General features: G+C 43.8%; 1 protein-coding gene across 1 annotated transcript in view; it reads right to left on the bottom strand.

The window, feature by feature from the left end:
• CDYL (chromodomain Y like) overlaps positions 1 to 4,552 on the bottom strand; it is a 202,068-nt gene extending 197,516 nt beyond the window's left edge. The window contains exon 1 of the mRNA XM_074944924.1: positions 4,252 to 4,552. Within this exon, the coding sequence (XP_074801025.1) occupies positions 4,252 to 4,275 (24 nt within the window). The 5' untranslated portion in view covers positions 4,276 to 4,552. The remainder of the gene's footprint in view (positions 1 to 4,251) is intronic.
• Between the last annotated feature and the right edge of the window lie 20,539 nt (positions 4,553 to 25,091).

The raw sequence follows: 25,091 nt of genomic DNA on the forward strand, positions 1-25,091 counted from the left end.
TACATACTGTCTTTTGAAGTGAAGTTTTATATATGTTCAAGAAATATATTAAGGATGAAAATATAATTTTTAAAGGCTCCTGAGTATCTTTCCTTACTATAAGCATATGAAAGTTAGTCTGAAAATGTGAACTGCAATGGCTGAAACATGTAAAGCTTTAATATTTTTAATGGAAAAAGACTTGATAGATGTTAAGTCATATGATGATCAGGTTTATGAACAATGACAAAGTGAAATACAAAATGAAAAGCAGTAATGTTACCCATTGGCTAAATTCAGGTGGATTTGGTTTCCGTTGCTTCCTGATAAAACCCAAAATCATTGGCTTAACAAAAGCAAAATCAGACCTGGACCATGTTTACTCATTAAGAGAAATTCATCCGATGGGACAAGTCAAAAGCTGTAACATCAACAGAAATGTTTATAGGCAGAATGGAAACACTTTGTATCTAATCACACTACAGTCTCCAAAAGCCACAAAATAATTCACATCACTTCCACTGCACAAAGTCCACTGCACTAAAATTTAGAAACGAGTGTTTTCCAAACCCATTGCAGCAAGTTTTTTGTTTTTGTTTTTGTTTTTGTTTTTTGGGGGGGGGGGGAGACTGCCTACTAAATTTCAGACTTTTTGTTGCTGTTGTTGTTGTTTTTGTTGTTAAGCTAGCTGTTAATATGCAGTTGTACCCAGAAACATTTAAACGGGATAACCTTCATGATTCCAACACAAATCTCTCACACCACCAACTATTTAGTATTATTTTAATCCCAATCACCACTACAGAGCTCTGCCAGAAGAGGTTAGGCAAACCACTACAAAGTACTTGCAACTTGCTTTGCAGTTGAGCTGTCTGGATAATTTGGGATCACCAGTTCCCCTGCTGATCCAACAAAAACTATTGATTATCATCTTGCAATAGGGAGGTGCCAGCAAAGCAATGAAAGTTGATCAAGGTCTTTCATAAACACAGAAGAAAAGAGAGTGAAATAAACCAAACTGTAGGAGAAACTAACCCTAATCTTTGCTTAAAAAGAAAAAAGAAAAGGAGTACTTGTGGCACCTTAGAGACTAACCAGTTTATTTGAGCATGAGCTTTCGTGAGCTACAGCTCACTTCATCGAAAGCTCATGCTCAAATAAACTGGTTAGTCTCTAAGGTGCCACAAGTACTCCTTTTCTTTTTTCTTTTTACGAATACAGACTAACACAGCTGTTACTCTGAAACCAATCTTTGCTTAAATAGCTGTTAAGTATGCACAGGAGTTTCTAAAAGGGGAGTGCACTGGGGGGTATGGGGCAGGGGAGATGCCATAAAAAAGAGCAAGTCAAACCCTTACATGTGGACAAATTTGGGAAAAAGTGAGAGGGACCTTTCTGTCACTGGTCTTGTCCACCAACTGCCTCAGGTCCATCACCAACTGTAACACCACTTGAAAAATTAGGTAAGGCATTTAGAAGGAAAAACACTCACTTGTCACAATCATGGATATACAGTCAAGATCACATCTTTAGGCTATTGTCCAGAAGAGAAGAGAAAAAATAAAGCAAAAAAACAAACCAAAACAACTGATCTCTGATGTCTCTCCACAATGAATGTTTCAGATTTTCTTCTGATCTTGCATTCTTTCTTGAGTAATTAGTTACCATTAAAAAGGCCCCTATAAAAGCTCATGAACTAATAATAGATAGGATCCACAGCTTGTCCAAAGTATTCTTCCAAAGTTTTGGGGTCTTTCAAGTTGTCTGCGTTTGAATTACAAATCTTGACCTATAACCATGCTTCCTGTCTCAAGAGAAAATATCCTTAATAACAAGAGTTTAAAAAAAAATCCTCAAATACAGTGACTGAATGGTCAGTGCTTCTGAATTTTTAATCTTACTTGCAACAAAATTCTCAATTCAGGTTTCTATTTTAGAAGGACTGGTGTCTTTTGACACCAGCATGTTTAACTGTCATTGTTAGACTGATTAACATTTTCAGATATTTCATTATATCTCTTGATCAAAACACATGATTAGACTGGAAAAACAGGGCTGTAATCACACTTGATAGGGCATGACTTTGGACTTCATATTACTGAATGCAAAGAATCATATAGCACCTTAGTTAAAAGACAACTCACAAAAGAACAAAAACCAAAAACTAGAAGCAGAGTTAGAAGTACTCAGTCTATACAGTTGTAGTTTAATGAGTTCCAGTTACCTATAAAAACATTCAACATCTCATGTCTTCTACTGGTTCAGCATCAGGCACTGGTGGCACAGCCATGCAAATTCGTCCTCCAGAAGAAACTTGGCAAGGTTGGACAGCAATTTTGGTTTTAAATTACAAAAATCAGTGACAGTTTGTCCATTTATAAATCATATAAGCTTTAAAATAAAAGTTTAGTTGCCTTATGCAAACTCTTCACTTGGATAATTAAAGAATTAATTTTATTTTTAGATTAAGAATGATAAAAAGTAATCCATGATGATATGGTCCAACCACTTTTGGTGTTTTGAAAAAAGCAGGCTTTTGAGTAACAGGTGGAATAACTAGACTGCTCAGAGGACTGGCAATGAGATATAGAGTTGTTCACTTAAGTCATCATTTCAAACACACTGTCAAGTGACCGAAATGCATTACTATCATAGTGGTGCTCAGTGGCCCACTTGGTATGAATTTGTAGACTGAATGCAATTCCTAGTAGAACAGGACGGAGGGAGCAGGGGAGATTGGTTGATTTTGACACCTCCAAAACTGGTATTCTATATGACGGTCCCAAACATCAGATATTGGTATCAGACAGGATACCAGATTAGAAATGCTTATGCTCCAAAGAGGACAAATACTGTAATGAGAATAGAGTCTAAGGGCCCAATTCCTCAAATCCTTTTACCAGCAGAACATCCACCAAAATCAATGTAAGTTTTGCACCTAGAGGATTTCCCAAATCGATCCCTAAATGTATCTTCTTACTTCTAGAAATGACCCCTTCAAGACTCAGTTGAGCCACATTAATAAGGTGGAAAAACTTGTAAAAGCGATTAGCTATGATTTATCTGACTTGGGAATAGAGGCCTTTGGTTTTCTGGTCTACCAATTCAGCACCACGAAAGCTCACTTATAAATTTAAGTGTACACAAGACACTTTTCATTGGTTTGTGTGTGTCTATTCTTCCATCATTGCATATATGTAATTCCATTAAGGGGCAATTTTTATACACACACCAGTAGGAGAAAAAAAAAAGTCTCTGTGCACTCTTCTACAACTGAATCTTAATGACACAAAATTCCAACCACCGGTTACAAATAGTCTTTTTTTTTTTTTTTTTTTAAACCTGCCTTAAAATGCATTTTCCCAGGACACAAAACCCTTGCTGTCTCAGGCGAATACATATTTATCAAAGAAATCAGAATGGATCCAGAATAATAACTGTTCTACACTCCCAAGGATGGCTTCTTGTAAAAATAAAAACAAGGAAGTTACATCCAAGAGAAACCATAATGCTTTTCAATTAAGGTTAAGGATGTGAAATTGAGGCACCAAAAGACAGGAAATTCAAAGTTAAGGCTATCTCAATCTCATCTCATCCCCTCCTTACCCCAAGACCCCAACTCATGCCGTGACTGCTCCCTTCAAGCACTTCTCAACAACCTGGTGATTGATGGTGTGTCAGAGACTTAACTTTGGCTCTCATGGCTTCTCTTACAACCTTTAACCTTCTTGTTCTAGCGTGTGAGGATGAGCAATTTAAATTTTAATATTTTGCATCACCTGAGCTTGCTGCACGGCCAAGGCACAGGGTGGTACTTTGATACACACACATACGGAAACCCCCTCCGCCCCCAACACATGCCACAACTCGGCTTTGCACACATTTTTGCACACTACCAAGCGGCACACTTTTGTGTTGCACTCTAAACAGGGCGCTGCTGTCAGCGCTACTCCCCACCATCCAGCAACACCCCCCGCTGGAGTCAAAGTGTTGTTGGGGGAGCACAGGCCAATGGCAACACTCTACCGTCTCCTCCTTTCAGTCATATTTCCGTCCTCCTCCAGCAAAACTGGGGAGGAAGGGGGGGGCACCAGGCACCGCGGCTTGGGAGCCCCGCACCCGCCGGGCCCTGCAGAGAAGGGGCAGCAGCAGGAGCAAGTGTGGTGACAAGCCTGCAATGTTTCAAACAGCCCCGAAAGAAGGGCGGGGGGTCGGGCAGTGTGTGCACGGGCGGGGGCGGGGGGGGGCAGGGCTGGTGCTCTGGGTCATTACCTCGTAGAGTTCCTCGGAAGCCATGCTGGGGAGTCTCACAAGGTGGAGTTGGGGGCTGGTTTGGAGATACTTTGTTTCAGTTGGTGTCTGTGTGGCCTCCCTCCTTCTTCCTCCTCCTCCTCCTGCGCGCTGCTGCCTCTCGCTCCCCGGTGCAACTGGCCGCCGCTCCCCGCACGAAATGCCAGCGCTGCTGCGGCGGCGGCGGCGGCGGCGGGGGCTGCGCGCAGAGCAGCTGCGCAACTCGCTCGCGCACTCACCCGCTCGCGCGCGCACACACACACACAAACACACACACTCACCCACACTCACCCTCGCCCACACGGCGGCTCCCCGTACCCCCACCCCTCTGTCCCCGGCTCGCTCCCCAGGATCACTAATCGAGCGCAGAGAGAGCGCCACACGCAACCCGCTCCGGCTCGACTTCAGCCGCCTCTCGCACCATCCTCCTCCTCCTCCTCCTCCTCCCCCGCTTTGATCTCCCATTGTCTGCGCGGCGGAGGGCACCGCGAGGCGGCGGCGGGCCAGCCCGCGCGAGCTCCCTGGCCGGGCGCGGCGCAGGCTGGCACAGCGGCCATGGGGCTGGCTGGCCGCGCACGCTGAGGCGCCCGCCTGGCTCCAGCCCTGGAAAGAGCGTGTGTCCCGCTGGGGAGGAAGGGACGGGCCGCCCGGGCAAGGGGCCGCCACACTCAGCCAGCCTGGGAGGAGAGGCAAAGCCATGGGGCGAGTCCCACTGTCCACAGGAGACGGGGCCTGCTAAACCCTCACCTCCTCCTGTCCCCACCGGGATCCCCATCCACCTACTCATCATCCTCCTGCAACTCCTACTCATCCCTACCATGATCCCCATCATGCCACGAGGATCCCTGTCCACCTCCTACTCCTCCACATCCCCACCAGGATCCCCCTCCACCTACTCCTCACCCTCCTGCTCCTCCTACACATCCCCACCAAGCTCCCCATCCACCCACTCATCCTCCTCCTGCTCCTCCTACCCAACCCCACCATGATCCCCATCCACATACTCATCATCCTCCTGCAACTCCTACCCATCCCCAGCCACCTACTCATCATCCTTCTGCTCCTTCTACCCATCCACACCATGATCCCCATCCAACTACTCATCATCCTTCTACTCCTCCTACCCAACCCCACCATGATCCCCATCCGTATACACATCATCCTCCTGCTCCTCCTACCCAAACCCACCATTATCCCAATCCACCTACTCATCATCCTCCTGCTCCTCCTCCTCCCCACTATGATCCCCATTCCCCCTTCTCATCATCTTCCTCCTGCTCCTCCAATCCATCCTGACGGTGATCCCCATCTACCTACTCATCATCCTCCTACTCCTCCTGCCAGTCCCCACCGTGATACCCATCCACCTACTCATCATTCATCTGCTCCTCCCTCCCATCCCCACCATGGTCGCCATCCACCAACTCTTCATGCTCCTGTTTCTCCTACCCATCCCCACGAGGATCCCCATCCACCTACTCATCAACCTCCTGTTCCTCCCACCCATCCCCACCAGGGATCCCCAGCCACTTACTAATAATCCTTCTGCTCCTTCTACCCATCCCCACCATAATCCCCATCCACCTACTCTTCTTCCTACTGCTTCTCCTCCCCATTCCCAACTATGATCCCCATTTACCTCCTCCTCTTCCTTCTCCTCTTTCTACCCATCCCCACTCACCTATTCCACTTCCTTCTGTTTCTCCTACCCATCCCCACCAGGATCCCCATCCACCTTCTCATCATCATCCTGCTCCTCCTACCCATCCCCAACAATGATCCCCATCTACCTCCTCCTACTCTTCCTACCTATGCCCACCGTGATCCCCAGCCACCTATTTCACATCCTACTCATCCCCACCATGATACCCATCCACCTATTCATCATCCCTCTGTTCCTCCTACCCATTCCCACCATGATCCCATCCACATACTCATCATCCTTCTGGTCCTCCCTCCCATCCATACCATGATCCCCGTTCACCTCCTCATCCTCCTCCTGTTCCTCCTACCCATCCCCACCGTGATTCCCATCCACCTACTCCTCGTCCTCCTGCAACTCCTACTCATCCCTACCATGATCCCCATCCACCAACTCTTCTTGCTCCGGTTTCTCCTACCCATCCCCACCAGGATCCGCAGCCACCTACTCTTCTTCCTACTGCTCCTCCTACCCATCCCCAACCATGACCCTCCTCTACCTACTCCTCCTCCTCTTCCTACCCATGTCCACCAGGATCCCCATCCACCAGCTCTTCATCCTCCTTCTCCTCCTACCCATCCCCATCGTGATCCCCATCCACCTTCTCATCATCTTCCTGCTCCTTCTACTTATCCCCACTGAGCTCTGCAACCTCCTACTCATCATCCTGCTCCACCTACCCATCCCCACCATGATCCCCATCCATCTACTCCTCCTTCTCCTGCTCCTCCTATCCATCCCCAACAATGATACCCATCTACCGCCTCCTACTCTTCCTACCTATGCCCACCGTGATCCCCAGCCACCTTTTCCACATCCTACTCATCCCCACCATGGTCCCCATCCGTCTACTCATCATCCTCCTACTCATCCCTACAGTGCTCCTCATCCACCTACTCCTCATTATTCTCGCACTGTAAAAAACAAAAATAGTATTTTTCAATTCACCTCAAACAAGTACTGAAGTGCAATCTCTTTATCGTGAAAGTGTACCTTACAAATGTAGATTTTTTTTGTTTACAGAACTGCACCCAAAAACAAAACAGTATAAAACTTTAGAGCCTACAAGTCCACTCAGTCCTACTTCTTATTCTGCCAATCGCTAAGACAAACAAGTTTGTTTACATTGACAGGCAACAATGCTGCCTGCTTCTTATTTACACCTGAAAGTGAGAACAGGCATTCGCATGGCACTTTTGTAGCTGGCGTTGCAAGGTATTTAGATGCCTGATATGCTAAACATCTATATGCCCCTTCATGTTTTGGCCACTATCCGAGACAAATGCTTTCATGCCGATGATGCTCGTAAAAAAAATAATGTGTCAATTACATTTCTGACTGTACTCCTTGTATGTATCCTGCTCTGTTTTACCCGCATTCTACATATATTTCATGTAATAGCAGACTCAGATGATGACCCAGTACATGTTCGTTTTAAGAACACTTTCACAGTAGATTTGACAAAACGCAAAGAAGGTAGCGATGTGAGATTTCTGAAAATAGCTACAGCGCTTGACCCAAGGTTTAAGAATCTGAAGCGCTGTCCAAAATTTGAGAGGGATGAGGTGTGGAGCATGCTTTCAGAAGTCTTAAAAGAGCAACACGCTGATGCGGAAACTACAGAACCCAAACCACCAAAAAAAGAAAATCAACCTTCTGCTGGTGGCATCTGATTCCGCTGATGAAAATGAACATGCTTCAGTCTGAAGTGCTTTGGATCGTTATCGAGCAGAACCCATCATCAGCATGGACGCACGTCCTCTGGAATGGTGGTTGAAGCATGAAGGGACATATGAATCTTTAGCACATCTGGCATGTAAATATCTTGCAACGCCAGCTACAACAGTGCCATGCTAACCCCTGTTCTCGCTTTCAGGTGACGTAGACAAGAAGCAGGTAGCATTATCTCCTGCAAATTGTAACCAACCTTGTTTGTCTGAGAGATTGGCTGATCAAGAAGTAGGACTGAATGGACTTGTAGGCTCTAAAGTTTTACATTCTTTTATTTTTGAATGCAGTTTTTTTTTGTACAGAATTCTACATTTGTAAGTTCAACTTTCATGATAAAGAGATTGCACTACGGTACTTGTCTGAGGTGAATTGAAAAATACAATTTTTTTGTTTTTTTACAGTGCAAATATTTGTAATCAAAAATAAATAGAAAGTGAGGACTGTGCACTTTGTATTCTTTGTTGTAATTGAAAGTAATATATTTGAAAATGTAGTAAACATCCAAAAATATTTAAAATGGTATTCTATTGTTGTTTAACAGTGTGATTAATCTCAATTAATGTTTTTAATCGCTTGACAGCCCTACCTCCTACCCATCTCCACCATAATCCCCATCCACCTGCTTATCATCCTGCTCCTCCTATCCATCCCCACCATGCTCCCCATTCACCTACTCATCATCCTTTTGCTCTTCCTACTCATCCCTACCACGAATCCCTTTATCCACTCATCATTTTCCTACTTCTCCTACTCATCCCAACCACAATCTCTCTCCACCTCCTCCTCGTGCTCCTCCTGTCCATCGCCACCATGGTCCCACTGTTCCTCCTTCCACTCTCTGCCATGAACCCCTCCACCTACTCATTATCCTGCTTCTCCTCCCCATCTGCAACATAAAAGCATAGAAATGTACGACTGAAAGGGACCTAGACAGGCCATCAAGTCCAGTCCCCTGCATTGAGGCAATATGAAGTATTATGTAGAGTCTGACAGGTGTTTGTCTAACGTTCTTAAATCTGCCAACGATGAAGTTCCAGTGCTTAACTACCCTTACAATTAGGAAGTTTTTCCTAATGTCTAATCTAAATCTCCCTTGCTGCAATTTAAGTCCATTACTCTTGTCCTGTCCTCAATGGATAAGAACAATTTTTCACCTTCTTTTTTATAACAACCTGTTATCTACTTGAAGACTGTTATGTCCCCCTTCAGTGTTCTCCAGACTAAACAATCCCAGTGTTTGAAATATTTCCTTCCACATCGTGTTTTCTCGACCTTTAATCATTTTTGATGCTTGCCTCTCGAATTTCTCCAATTTGTCCTCATCTTTCCTGAAGTGTGGTGGCCAGAACTGGACACAGTACTCCAGTTGAGGCCTTATCAGTGCTAAGTAGAGAGAAAAAATTACTTCTCATGTCTTGCTTACAACACTCCTACTAATACATCCCAGAATGATGTTCACTATTTTGTTACAGTGTTACACTGTTGACTCATATTTAGTTCATGATCCACTATAACCTCCTGATCCTTTTCTTTAATACTCCTCCCTAGGCAGACATTTCATTTTGTATTTGTGCAGTTGATTATTCCTTCCTAAGTGTAGGACTTTACATTTGTCCTCATTGAATTTCATTCTATTTAATTCAGACCATTTCTCCAGTTTTTCAAGATAATTTTGACTTCTAATCCTGTCCTCCAAAGCACTGGCAACCCCTCCCAGCTTGGTGTCATCTGCAGAATTTATAAGTGTACTCTCTATGCCATTATCCATGATCCCCCTCCATCTCCCCATCCTCCTCGTCCTCCTACCCCATCCTCAGCATCCTCCTCCTGCTCCTTGTCCCCATCCTCACCATCATCTCCCTTCACCTCCACATGCTCCTTCTCCTGTTCATCCCCACCATCGTTCTCCTCCTCCTTGTACCCATCCCCCTTCACCTCTTCCTCCTATCCAACCCCCCCACCCCCGATCCTCTCCATCTACTCATCTTTCAGCTTCTCCCACCCATCCTCATTGTGATCCCCCTCCACCTCCTCTTATAAAATTATTACTCTGATCCCCTCCCCGCCCTTCCTATCCCTTTGGCCCTCATTCTTTTGCTTTTATCCTTCCTTAACCTGATCCCCCTCAATTTACTCATTTTTCTGAATCTTAGTCTGACTCCCCCTCTAACTTCTCTTGGTCTTTCTCTTCATCCTCCCCCTCCCCCTCTTCTTCATATTCCTCTTGTGCTCTGTCTCCTCCTAAACCTTTCTCATTCTCTCACCTCACACCTTCTCTCAATGGTCAGGAGATATTTAAAGTTAAAAGTGAAGGAGAAAATGTTTTTCATAATGCTGCCAATATCTTTCCAACACAGTGTCTCCAAAACAAGGACTGTGTGTTTTAAGATGCTCCAGGTGCATCTTGAGCAGGGGACCTTTGAAGTAAAAACAGAGAGCGAGTTTGTAAATGGTTCTTTTACTCATATAGCAAAAATTTTCATCATCAAATGAGGAGACTTCTGAACATTGCCCATAAAATGAATCTCCAAATGAGTGAATCAGATAACTTTTCAGTAGAACTGCATAAATCTGACCCCGAAGTAATGTGTTAATCTGGAGCATAATCAGGATGTAGGTTTAAGAAACTGAAAAGAAAAGAATGGTAATTCTGTTTTACAGAGTGCAGAATATATTCTGGTCATTTTTGTGGAGTGCCACCGTTATGCTTTTTGCTTTATAGATAAAGATGTGGCTCCTCAACCAAGGACAGTACAATCTAAATCACATTACATCGAAAAAAACGACTTTCAAAGAACATTAAGGGTGCAGAGTCAAGCACTCAAAAGTTAGGAAATGCCAGAATAAGGTTGCCTGTGCAACTTAAATTTAGCCTCTTGTGCATAAGTAGTATGATACAGTCATCAAGAATATGACCGCACAGTATTTTTTCCACAAGAGTCTTGCTCACTGCGGGGTAACTTTATATTGTTTCTTTTTATCCCCATTATTTAGTGTGTAGTCTCATGCCTCATTTACTGCACACCACCCAAGCCTTGCACTCCATAAAGACTTACTGATTTCCCCATGGGCTTTTCCTGGGCACTCTCCTTGTAGTATCTTACAGCTTGGCTATGTAGGGACACTCAAGAAAATTAATTCAAATGAACTAAAGGTGTGAATTTACAATAGATTAATTAAACCTCATGTCACAACCCCAGGTTTTGCTACCTGCTGCCACCACTAAGCTTCTCACTGGAAATTGTCTCTCTTGGGACACCCCAGCCCTTTGCTCCCTTGTTACAAGGACCTTATCGTCAAGCCACTGCAGAAATCGCCATTCACCACAGGTCTACTCTGGACTGAATTAATAAACTTGTAATTTATTATTTACAATTAACATATGAATGAACTTCGGTACTGATCCACTGGGAGCGCTCACTATCCCTTTCAAGCCCTGGAAAGTCTTATTTCCTACCCGGTTCAGGCGTCATTTTCAGAAGCCACAGGGTCTGATGTTCTCCCACTCTGGTCTCACCCTCTCAGCAACCCAGACCTTGATCATCCCTGATGGACCATTCTTGGGGGTCTGGAGAGACCTTTCTTAGCAAGCTCAGCCAGCCCAGACCAAACCACCTTCAGTGTCCATCCTCACCCCTCCAGCCGCTGACTGTTGAACAAACATTCCAGATGGCTCCTAGCAACCCCATGAGCCCTCACAGAGTCCTTAGGTTTCAAACCACTATCTCACTTCCACCCACATATTTTACCTCCCATATAACCAAAATAGTATAAAACACAACACAACATACCCTAACATTCTCCACTTCTCACTAAATTCCTTGTGGATGCTCTTATTCAAAATTAAAATAACCATAATTTGATTTGCTTAATTCACATTGAATTAAGCTAAACAGAACCAAGGCAACTTTAATTCTGAATAAGAGCGTCTACGCAGACAGGTAATGCAGTTTAACTAATACACTTTGAAAGTTACTTTGGATTAACTTTCCTGACTGTACCCATAGAGATGAGTCCTGATTTCTTTACAAACATTAATGAATGTGTCTTCACAACATGCCTGTAAGATAATATGGGGATAATACCACGTTACCACAAGGGGAACTGAGACACAAAGACTCAAGTAAGTGTCAACTAATTTTGTGTGCCCAATTTAAGAAGCCTAGGGCCTGATTTTCAAAGTACTTGGCAGTCTCTAGTCCTTCATGTGTTCACAGTAGAGCACCTATTGACTCAGTTGCAGCTGAGCGCTCAGAACTTCTGCAAATCAGCCCTAAGTATCTCAAGTTGGGTAACTAGAAAATAAGGAATACACACTAGCCACCTGTGAACATTTTGTTTTAAGTGACATGCCCAGCATCACACAGGAACTCTGCAGCAGAGGCATGGGTAGAATCCAGTTCCCTAAGGCACCATTTAATTTCCTGATCTGTGAGGCCATCCTTTCTCTTACTGCAAGCCCTTGTCTCATTCACTGCACACATTCCAACTGCATCAAATGAAGCACAGGTCCTACAGACAACAGTGTCCTCCATAACACAACCTTGATTCATCCCCAGAGTAGGTCCATCCTGTGCACTGAATGAGGCAGATGACTTGTGGAAAAATCAGTATATGATCATGTAATTAAAGACTGAATCATAATATATATGCACAGGGGGACCAAATTCAGGTTGCACAGGCAACCTTAATTCTGGTATTTCCTAACTTCTCAGGGCTTGACTTTGCAACCATAATAATGTTCTTTTTACACAGTTTATTGTATGTAATTTCCTAAGTTTTTAAAAAACATTAAAAAAAACACAAAAATTTCATCCTGTGGGATCATATTGCCTCACTCCACATGGGTCATTGGCAGGATTGGAATCTTTAGACCCAGAGCACAGTCCTCTACCACTTGAGCTAATGGAGTAACTGATAGAGTATTTGGCTATCTACTATGCAGACCAACAACTAGAAGGGAATGAGACACTTTGCCAGTGGGTTTCCACAGCTATTAGCTAGACAGCAATGGGAAGTGGAGACTCAGAAATAATGGGTTCAATGCCAGGATCTGGAGAGAAGTGTTCTGTAGTTGTTATAGACCCTTCTGTCCTTGTCTTCCTGTCACCTTCTGTTCCTATCGCCAATTCCACAGCTCCTCTTTGTCTCCTCTCCTGCTGCTATCCATCCTCTAGCTACTTCATTTTCCCTGTTCCATGTTCCCCCATCCTCCTCTATCCCTGGCTCCTGCCCCTCTTTCCCTCCTTTCTTCCCCCCACATCTTCTGCCCCCCAACCCATGCTACTGCCACCCGTCTCCTAGCTCCTGCTTCTAACTCTCCACTCTCCAAGAATCTTAAACCCTCTCTCCCCCATGCTTCTACCTCTGTGTCCCTGCCCACCATCTCCTCCCCCTCATGCACCCAGTCCTCACTCCTCTGCATTGAAATCAGGCAACTTCCTCCTTCTCCTACATGCTACCTGGCTGCCAACAGCACTGAGGGCACAGGAGAGAATCCCTCAGTTCAGGGCCTGGTGCCACAGCAGCTTGCAACAGATGTGAACAGCAACTGAAAGGAAAGTCTTGCTAAGTCCCTGCAACCCTGGACTGGAGCATGCTCACTTGCTCTGTGGGGACAGTGTATGTACAATCTGCCACCATATAGGAGCTGCCAGGTGTTGGAGTAGGCTCAGTGCCAACAAAAGCTACAGAGAATTTAGCTGCCATACTAACAAGTCTCTAGTGAACAAGTGCAAACAGATTTCTCAGACACTTATGAATTGGCCTAACTGGGGCACATTTTCACAGGGATAGCAAAAGCCACAGCCATGATACTATGATGTCTCTTCTGCCTTCTCAAGTCCCTGCTCCAAAGCATGGAGGTCCTAAAGTCTGTCAATTAAATGGTTTAAAATTGTTTAACCTGGGCAAAATAAAACAACAATAAGAATACCTAGCTCTCATATAGCATTTGTCATCAGTAGATCTCAAAGCATTTTACAAAGGAGGTCAGTATGATTACTCCTAATTTTACAGATGGGGACACAGACACAGCGAGGCAAAGTAACTTGCCCAACAGAGGTTACTGACCTGTTGTCATAAATATAAAGGGAAGGGTAAACACCTTTAAAATCCCTCCTGGCCAGAGGAAAAATCCTTTCATCTGTAAAGGGTTAAGAAGCTAGGATAACCTTGCTGGCACCTGACCAAAATGACCAATGAGGAGACAAGATACTTTCAAGAGCTGGGAGGAGAGAGAAAAACAAAGGGTCTGGGTCTGTCTGTGTGATGCTTTTGCCGGGGACAGAACAGGAATGGAGTCTTAAAACTTAGTAAGTAATCTAGCTAGATATGTGTTAGATTATGATTTCTTTAAATGGCTGAGAAATTAAGCTGTGCTGAATAGAATGGATATTCCTGTCTGTGTGTCTTTTTGTAACTTAAGGTTTTGCCTAGAGGGATTCTCTATATTTTGAATCTAATTACCCTGTAAGGTATTTACCATCCTGATTTTACAGAGGTGATTCTTTTTTACTTTTTACTTCTATTAAAATCCTTCTTTTCAGAAACTGAATGCTTTTTTCATTGTTCTGAGATCCAAGGGTTTGGGTCTGTGGTCACCTATGCAAATTGGTGAGGATTTTTACCAAACCTTCCCCAGGAAGTGGGGTGCAAGGGTTGGGAGGATTTTGCGGGGAAAGACGTTTCCAAACAACACTTTCCTAATAAATAAACCCAGATAAACGTTTGGTGCTGGCAGTGGAAGTCCAAGGGCAAAGGGTAAAATAGTTTGTACTTTGGGGAAGTTTTAACCTAAGCTGGTAAAAGTAAGCTTAGGAGGTTTTCATGTAGGTCCCCACATCTGTACCGTAGAGTTCAGAGTGGGGAAGGAACCTTGACACCTGTAACGGGTGATCTCTGCACATTCACATTCCTGGGGTGCACTGATGGTGAAACAGTGGAACCTTCTCACAGCAGGGCCAGCTGAGTGCTCGCATGGCCTCTCCTGTGCTTCCCTTACTGCATGTTCTGAAGGCAAGCCTGTAACATGATCCCGTGCTTTGGCATCCTCTGTTCCTTTCACCTCCTTCCCAGGTCCAAAAGTGGAAAGTATGACTCTGATGAGGAAAAAGGAAAGGAGGGTGGGGTGAATGTGCAGAGTCCATCTGGAAAAATTCCAGTTGCAGGTATGTAACCTTCATTTCTTCTTTGAGAGACAGCTGCATATTTCCACTCTTGGGATAGTCTGATTCGCAGCATTCCTGTCTACGGATGCCAAGGTCTAGTTAAACAGCAATTGTAATACTGCTTTACCAAACATGAGCATCCACTCTGGATACCAGATCCAGGAAATAGTGTTTTGAAACAGTGTGAATTGAGCTCGATATAATTGCCTCTCTTTTTATTGTCCACATAAAAGATAAACAGCCTCAATGATTTCCTGAATTTCTTAGACCTACTCATATAAAAGCTAATGCTCTTCGCCTCTAAAATGTATAACTTCCTTCACCTGGAAGAGAGTGAGGTTGGGGAAAAGATACAGGGCAAGTTAATGGATTGATTGAGATGGAATTCTGTTACCACGGTGGGAAGAATTTAGGGTGTAGGTAGAGGGCCACTTTATCCTTGTGGAACACTGTAAATGGCAGGTTAGCCAAACAAGTTTGTAGATCGCTTACTTTTCTAGCAGATGTAATGGCCTGTCTTACCTGAAAGGTGAAATAGGGAACATTCTCGCAAAGTTTCAAAGGGCAGTATCAACAGCAGAGTAGGCACAAGGAAGAGATCCCATGTTGGTATAGGTTCTTTGACTACAGGGTAGATGTTAATTAGTCAGGTCAGGAATCTTTTTTTCTGTCATGACTAAATGCAGTCTTATAGTCAATTAATATGTGGTGAATAGAGGCAGCTACAAGATGCACTCTTATGTACATTATAGAGAGCCCTAAGGATTTTAAATGAAATAGGCATGCCAATATAGATTGAATAGGGGGTGACAGTGAGTTAATATTATTAGCCCAAAGAGAAAGCCTTTTCCACTTAACATCATGAGATCTGTGGGTTGACTGTTTCCTGGAGTTTAAGACTCTCCTGAACTTTTTTTGTGCAGGACATTTCCAGGTCAGCCAGAGTCCTATGGCCTGTGCCGTCAAGTGAAGAGAGTGTGGGTATGTGTTCTGCTGTGTCAATACATCTATGATTACTAGACTAGATCGATAGATCCCTTGTGATAACTGTAGAAGGTCTGGAAACCATTGTTGTCTCATCTAGATGGGAGCAATCAAAACAATCTTCACCCTGTCTTGTGTTATCTTCTTGATGAATCTCTGAAAAGATATGGGGAGAATCCATAAACAAGACTTATTCTCTTACTGCAGTAGAAATGCATCCGGTATGGACTGGCTGCGTGCTCCTGCTCTTGAGCAAAACCTTCAACATTTGAAATTATGTCTTCTTGCAAATAGATCTATCTTCTGACAGTCCCAGAGAGAAGATCTTGTCTGCCACAGAGTTCTTCCTTCACTATTTGTGCTGATCTCAAATGTCCTCACTCAGAGCCACACACATTTTGCCTTTGACTTCAATATGGAGAGCTATAGGATTAATTTAATGCCAATTGCACCAGTCCCACAATGCCATAGCTTCTTTGTTTAGGTGGCTGAAAAGAACTTTCCCTTGCTTCATCACAAAGATCGTTGCTAGTGTATTGTCTAGCTGTACCACTCTGCTGTGCAGATGAGGGAGAAATGACTATGCAGATGAGGGAGAAAGCCCAACAAATAGCTGTTGATTCTAGTACACTGATTTTCAGATTTTTATCCCAGGGATTCAATGATCATGAATTGTCAGGGTCTTGTAGTGAGTTCCCCCAGTCCAAATTGGAAGCATTAGTAGCCAGTGAAGCTGGATGGTGGCCCACAAAGCTGGAGAGTTGAATGCTATCCCTCTAATGACATTTGTGATGCTGAGTCTACCATGTGAGGAATAGAGGCACTCCCCCTATCTCCACCACCTGTCCCACAGTGTCAATTTCATAAACATACTGTGTATTTGGCAGGTAGCGTTTTGCTAGCCAGTGCTGAAGAGTTCTCATCTTAGGGCAAGCATATGGGGTTACATAAGTGGGCAAAGGTATGAGGCCCATCAGCTTGAAGAAGAATATCATTGTTTGACAAACTTCTCCTGTAATACTGCGACTGCTGTAAGGATTCTTAGAAACCTTACTTCTGAGAGAAAAGCTCTGCCTTGTTGAGAATCCAGATCTGGCTCTATAAAAGGTATAATCTGGGTAAGGACTATGTGTGACTTCTTCAAGTTTATCTTAAGCCCTATTTCTTGGAATATGGTACATGTTTGTAACATACCTCTTATTAGTTCCTTCTGTGAGGATGTCTCAATGAGACAATCATCTAATTACAGGTGTACATGGATATCTGTCACCCTTCTCAGTCTTTTGTTTACCAAGGCCAGTAGTGTCTCCCATTCAGACCCCCCTCCCCCCGCAGATCTGCTGTTGGATACACAATGCAATGCTAAATCAGGTCAAGACTGACTTGATTTGTATCTTCCCCTTCCCTTGATGAAAGGCAGATTGGGAAGGGGAAGATACATCTTGTAGCAGAAGGGCCTGGAGTCAGGTCTGTTGCTCCTTTCTGGATCTAGAGGTGAAAGTGCTGCATGTGGAGCTGTGTGATGGAAAACTGCCTTCCTCCAAACAGGCTAGACACTGTACATGAGTGTCTGAGGCAGGGAATACAGCAGGGCAAGAGGTATACCTCTTGAACCCTGGCTTCTCTTCCTCCAGTTTTACCATGGAAACCTGGATCCATGCTGAAGCAAGAGATCCAATATTCTTACTAGTTAAATTAATCCAAAAGGCAATAAATACAATAAGATTATAAAATGTTCTAAAATCTAATCTAAACAAATGGAAAAACTAGGTTACTAAAGTGACATTGAGAACAAACCACTCTGATGAATCTGTGTTGGATTGACCCGGTAAAGTTTCTGATCCGTCTGCTACCATGGTTGGAAGGAACGGAAGTGGCCAAAGCACTCCACCCCCTTTTATGGCCTCTCACTTGGAACATTTGGGAACAGTGAAGGAAGAGGCAGAGGCTGCATGAGAGCACTCTGAAGGGTACTGCTATAAGAAGTGTCAACTGTCCAGGTTGTATTGTTGGCCTGGGAACGTACACTGAGTAACAGTCTAGTAAGACTTTATTGGAAATTGATCTTGTTTTTCCCCGGCAAGGAAGGATTAGCAAGGCAGCAATGCATCAGTTTCCTCTCACTGCAAAAAGTCTTTATAATGTAAAAATTATAGATTGGGTAGATTGTGTTTGTTTTGTTTTTAAATGAAAGCCAGTCGTATGTGGCTCTCCTGCAGCAGGGCATAGCAGGGTAAGCATGGTTCTGACATGCCTACATTTTAGGCTTATGCTAGCGAGATAGGTGTGTCCTTTCTTGCTTTGAAAATAATGCTAAGTGAAGCCGAGTGAAATTCTGAAATTTCATCCTCTGGGAAAATCCAACATTCGCTTTCATCCCAAATTTTGAAAAAAATTGGTTTGGAAAGTTGAAGCATTTCATTTCAACGTTTGATTGAAATGAAACATTTCATTTCGGTTTTCTGAACCAACCAGTTCAAACATTAAACTGCTTTTACTCATTATGGCTTATTTCCTCATGGGAGTTGTAGTTTGGGAGCCTGGTGCCCCTATTCTACCCCATGGACCAGGCTCCTTGTCTGGACCCCTTCTTCTGTGAAGTACCATGCAGAGTTTGGCCAGAGAAAAATCTGCATTGCATTACGGAAGATGTGTTGCTTCAGGGAGCTCATCCAAGTGGAGAGAATGGGAGCCTGAACTACCATTCCCACAAGACAATGGACTGATAGTGATATGCAGTTTAGTGTTTTATGGAACTGCTTTGAAACAAAACATTTTGGGTCACTTAAACAAATGAAATATTCTGATTTGGGTCAAACTGACCAGAAACAAAATATTTGATTTTTTTCATCAGAAAAATCAAAATGAATTTTTTTCAGGAAAATTGAGATTTTCATGTGGAAAATTTCAATTTTGCAGAAACAATAAATATTCCATTGGAAAATCCTGACTAGCAGTAATACTGAGTGACTTTAGTTCTGGCAAGTAGTCCAAAAAGTAGAGAGAACTTCCTTGCATCCATTTCAATAGTAAGGGCTAGGAATGAGGACCTATGTACAGAGCAGTGATCTTATTGACATAGGTACCTTTTTTTCAGGCACCAGTCTTCCAATTGTTTACCACCATCAGCATTTTATGGTACGTGACTAAGGTGCATAGGCAGGACAAGGCAGTGTCTATCATTCAAAAGACAGCACCTAAATAGGGGCCTTAGGTGCCTATCTTTCAGAGTAGCAGCCGTGTTAGTCTGTATCCGCAAAAAGAAAAGGAGTACTTGTGGCACCTGAGAGACTAACCAATTTATTTCAGCATAAGCTTTCGTGAGCTACAGCTCACTTCATCAGATGCATATAGTGGAAAATACAGTGGGGAGATTTATATACACAGAGAACATGAAACAAAGGGTGTTACCATACACACTGTAACAAGAGTGATCAGGTAAGGTGAGCTATTATCAGCAGGAGAGCGGGGGGGGGAACCTTTTGTAGTGATAATCAAGGTGGGCCATTTCCAGCAGTTGACAAGAACGTGTGAGGAACAGTTGGGGGAGGGGGGAGGTAAACATGGTGAAATAGTTTTACTTTGTGTAATGACACATCCACTCCCAATCTTTATTCAAGCCTAAATTAATTGTATCCCGTTTACAAATTAATTCCAATTCAGCAGTCTCTCGTTGGAGTCTGTTTTTGACACCTACAAGATCTCAATCAAGCGTTCTTACAACTACAATACCCACCTGCTGAAGTGAAGAAACAGACTGACAGAGCCAGAAGAGTACCCAGAAGTTACCTACTATAGGACAGGCCCAACAAAGAAAATAACAGAACGCCACTAGCCGTCACCTTCAGCCCCCAACTAAAACCTCTCCAATGCATCATCAAGGATCTACAACCTATCCTGAAGGACGACCCATCACTCTCACAGATCTTGGGAGACAGGCCAGTCCTCGCTTACAGGCAGCCCCCCAACCTGAAGCAAATACTCACCAGCAACCTCACACCACACAACAGAACCACTAACCCAGGAACCTATCCTTGCAACAAACCCCATTGCCACCTGTGTCCACATATCTATTCAGGAGACACCATCAGAAGGCCTAATCACATCAGCCAAACTATCAGAGGCTTGTTCACCTGCACATCTACCAATGTGATATATGCCATCATGTGTTAGCAATGCCCCTCTGCCATGTACATTGGTCAAACTGGACAGTCTCTACGTAAAAGAATAAATGGACACAAATCAGACGTCAAGAATTATAACATTGAAAAACCAGTTGGAGAACACTTCAATCTCTTTGGTCACTCGATTACAGGCTAAAAGTGGCAATTCTTCAACAAAAAAACTTCAGAAACAGGCTCCAACAAGAGACTTCTGAATTGGAATTAATTTGCAAACTGGATACAATTAATTTAGGCTTGAATAAAGACTGGGAGTGGATGTGTCATTACACAAAGTAAAATGATTTTCCCTTGTTTATTCCCCCCCCCCCCCCACTGTTCTTGTGAACTGCTGGAAATGGTCCACCTTGATTATCACTACAAAAGGTCCGCCCCCCACCCCCGCTGGTAATAGCTCACCTTTCCTGATCACTCTTATTACAATGTGTATGATAACACCCATTGTTTCATGTTCTCTGTGTAACTAAATCTCTCCACTGTATTTTCCACTGCATGCGTCCGATGAAGTGAGCTGTAGCTCATGAAAGCTTATGCTCAAATAAATTTGTTAGTCTCTCAGGTGCCACAAGTACTCCTTTTCTTTTTTCTTAATATCTTTGTGAATCTTGCCCCTGGTCACTAGCTGCGGGATACTTTAGTAAAAGACGACATGAGGTTTCTGATCAAACAAAATAAAAATATATTTTCATCAAGTGAAAACAACTTCACCTTAATCTTCATTTGATTGTAATAGTGACTTCTTGCCCTTAGTTACAATTATATGTTTGTTTTAATGATATGATGGACTGATCCAAAGGATTCTATCTGGGTGTTACAATTATTTGTTCTCTTGGGCACCTGCCCTGACTAAAGGAAAAGACCATTTGCTTCCTCTCTTTCCCTTCTCCACTTTAAAAAAAAAAAAAAATTTGGAGTAGGAGTAGGAAGCCAGGCAGAAATAGACAGGTGGGCCAGTCCCAGGTGGTCCTGAACTCCTTTAGGGAGGCATTTTGTAGGAGGGTAAGTCTGCCATCTTTGGTTCAGCAGAGTGATTAGGATGAAATTCTGAGCTGATGCTCAGTTTTGTGCTCACTTTGTGGCTGGGAAGGGAGTGAGTAGGGGAGAATTTGACTCTAAGTGGTTGTCCAGATTAAACTGTGCATAGTGTGTATAATTTATCTACAGGGCAGTGTGCTCTGGGTTACAGATCTTTTACATCTTTACGAAGACTGCTTTTGAGTCCTGATCCCATGTGGGTAGGCCGTGGAGCCTTACTGATGTTAGTGGGATTTCATGCAGACACAACAGTCCCCCTGCACAGATCAGCTTGTGGGATCAGGTCCTTAGTCAGCAGCAAAACTGAGAGTTGGACAGTCATTCTTCAGTAAGCAAATATTTTGTCTTCCTAGCTGTAAGAATTTCGAAGCATCCTTCAGAGAATTCATCTATTGCCTGGAATGTGCTGAGTTCTAAGGCTGGCTGTAAAATCTAAAAGAGCTAACTTCAAAAACAATTACAGAGATGATCTGAGTGTACAATTGTTGGAAAAGCTAATGGGCCATGGGGTGTTCTGTTCAGCAGAGCTGGTTGGCAAAATGTGTTTGTGCTGTTTCAATTGTTAATTAGGAGGAAAGAGTTTCCTGAGGATTAGATTCATTGTGGGAATTTAATTCAATACTGAGTCTTACCCGTTTCCAAAGGGAATGGAAACTGCTCTTTTAAAGTAATGCAGGGGGTATCCACTCTGGTTTTTGCCACCTTGTCATCTAGTCCTGTTTGGAAAGATTGTGACTTGTCAAGGTCACAGTGAGTAGGGCACTGTGCCATGGAAAGCAGGGCATGGTATGATACTTTGACTATCAAAATATGGGCACTTCCATCTACCAGAGAAAGATATAGCAGGATCCAATGGCTGGAAGTTGAAACTAGACAAATGCAGACTGGAAATAAATAAGGCAGATATTTTTAACAGAGAGGGTAATTTACCATTGGAACAGCTTTCCAAGGGTTGTGATGGATTCTCCATTAATGGCATTTTTAAAACAAGGTTGGATGTTTTACTAAAATATATGCTCTAGGAATTATTTTGAGGAAGTTCCCTGCCCTGTGTTATACAGCAGGTCAGACTAGATCACAATGGTCCCTTCTGGCATTGGAATCTATTAATCTATCCCCCTAGTCTATTAGGTCACACTGCTTTCCCAAGACCATACTGTCCCTGCATTAGTTGTGCTTTGGGGTTCCTTCTCTGTGGCCATAAGAACAGCTGCTCCAATCGTCAAAGTGGCAAGACAGGTCAGTTTTGCTGCATTGTTCTCTAAGGATGATATTGCCATGAGTACATATGTATTGCCATGAGTACTCATAACAGTAGATTTTCAATGTGTTTTTAGCAATCTTGAAGTAAAGCAGCATCACCCCTTTTTGGCTTGACCCGCTAGTCAAAGTTAGGGGCCCTGGGAACATTCCAGTTGGGAGTAGAAACTGATGATGGAGTCTGGTATTTTCTTTGTACATTCCTTGTAAATAAAGACTGCATCAAAGTGTTGCTTCTCCTAATAGCAAAAGGAGTAGTTTTTTAGCTTACAGGTCCAAGCTTCTTTTCTGCCAGCACACCCATCCCAGAACCCCTCTCTCTAAGGCCTTGTCTACACTGCCACTTACAGCGCTGAAACTTTCTTCGCTCAGGGGGGTGAAAGTTTCAACACTGTAAAGTGGCAGTGTAGACAGTGCTACAGTGCTGGGAGCCATGGCAGTGCATTAACGTTGGTTGTGTAGGCATAGCCTAAGTTTCTCTCAGGGCTTGCCTACACTTGTGAGTTACAGCACAATAAAGGAGCCCCGGGTGCACTAGCTCGCTACCCGTCCACACTGGCAAGGCACGTAGAGCACTCTGACTCCGCGGCTACAGTGCTGCTGGTACTCCACCTCGGCGAGTGGAATAACGTTTGCTGCGTCTTGGCTGAAACACCTGGGCATCAGTGTGAACGAGGTGTTGCACTACTGCGCTCTGATCAGCCTCTGGAAACATCCCATAATCCCCTTAAGTCAAGTGGCCACTCTTGTCATTGCTTTGGAATCGCTGCAGGAATGAGGATATGCCCTTTGAAAGCTCCGTTTCTGACGGCCAGCTGCTTATCTGCTCTGAGACAAAGCAACCATTAGTGTGGAATGCTGTGTGTGTGTGTGTGTGTGTGTGTGTGAGAGAGGCGGGGGGGCGAGTGGGGTCTGCTGCTGTCTGAACTTACAAGACAGCATGCTGACATGCTCTCAGCCCCACAAAAACCTACTCTCTCTCCCCCCCCACATTCCCTGTCACACTCCACCCCACCCCACCATTTGAAAAGCATGTTGCAGTCACTTGCATGCTGGGATAGCTGCCCATAAATGCATCGCTCCCAATGCTGCTGCAAGTGCCGCAAATGTGGCCACGCCAGCGCGCTTGAAGCTGTCAGTGTGGACAGACTGCAGCGCTTTCCCTACTGTGCTCTCTGAAGGCTGGTTTAACTCAAAGCGCTCTACATCTGCAAGTGTAGCCATGCCCTCAGGGTCACACTGTGCTTACAAGCTGGTGTTTGGCTTTCTTGCTGTCTGCCTTTCTTTGGTTTTGTGTTCTCCCTTCCTTCCTTTAGTTTTAGGTGGGGAGCTCATTAATTTATCCATACAATTATGTTAATTGAAGGGTGTGTTCACACCCATTAGTCACAATGAGGTTCGTTCTCTCCTCTAACAAGGTCTCACCCAACTCTTTACACTCCCAACCTCAACTCAGCTTTGCTCATAATCCAAATGAGACCTAAAATGGTCTCACCGTCCCAGCAAGAAAAGAAATAATTTAGCAAAATACAATTGATATGAAGTTAACTACGTACATGTATACAGTCTCTGTCAAGATGTTTTCACATCAACAACCCAAATTGATTTTTATGCCCACCCAAATCCCTGTGGGATTGTGGCTTCCTGATGGGCTTTCAGTCCCTTTCAATTTAGCCCCTGAGGAATGCCTGTTGTTTCTGTGGAATTTGCTGACTGAAGCAGACCCTGTCCATTTGTTCTAATGGGGAATTCACCTCTAAACATTTTCCAGCCTTGACTTTCAGACTGAGAGGGGAGTTGCAGAGTGTGGCGGTGGGGAGGGGAGGGGAGGGCAGCAAAACTGAAAATCTGTCCCCGAACCATAAGCACTAGCATCTGTTTCCAATATGAAAGGGGGTTTGAAATATGGATAAGCCAAGACAAGAGCCGTCACATTAGACTTTTTCAATTCTGCACATGCTATATCACATCCTGATGACTACTGAAATGGTTTCCCTTTCTCATCCAACCTACACTGTGGTTTTGCAATATTGGCAACCCACCAATGAAACTTCTCTAATAGAAGCAGTGCCCTATAAAACGTTGCACATCTTTAAGTGTCTGAGGAGTTGGCCAACTTCTGTACAGTATTAATTTTTTTTCAGTGGAAATTCCCTCCTTACTAATTGTACGCCCAATGTAAATTACCTCTTTTTGAGGCAACCCACATTTCTTTGGTTTCAGTTTCAAATTGGCAGCCTTTCAGCTTATCACAGAGCATTTGTAAATGTTTTAGTTCCAGCTCAAATGTTTTACATTGCACCCAGATATCATCTAGGTCAATGATTTTCAACCTTTTTTCATTTCGGACCCCTAACAAATTTCAAATGGAGGTGCGGACGCCTCTGGAAATCTTAGACGTAGTCTGCAGGCTCCCAGGGGTCCGCAGAACACAGGTTGAAAACCACTGATCTAGGTATAACAGATAGACTAAGAGGGGCATACCATGTAATACTCTCTCCATTAGCCTCTCAGATATGGCTGATGAATTGCAGAAGCCAAAAGCCATCACTTTAAATTACCACAACCCTCGCCCTGTTGTGAAAGCAGTTTTTTCCCTGTCTTTTGGATTCATTTCCCCTTGCCAATACTCACTTTTAAGATCCAGTGTGGAAAACTGGATTGAACATGCTGCCGCATCCAGGGCATCATCTATTTGTGGTAGTGGATAAGAATCTTTAAAGTGACTTCAGTAATTTTCTATAGTCTACACAGAATTCA

This window comes from Natator depressus, chromosome 2 (assembly GCF_965152275.1).
Source record: "Natator depressus isolate rNatDep1 chromosome 2, rNatDep2.hap1, whole genome shotgun sequence".
NCBI classification, from domain to species: domain Eukaryota; kingdom Metazoa; phylum Chordata; order Testudines; family Cheloniidae; genus Natator; species Natator depressus.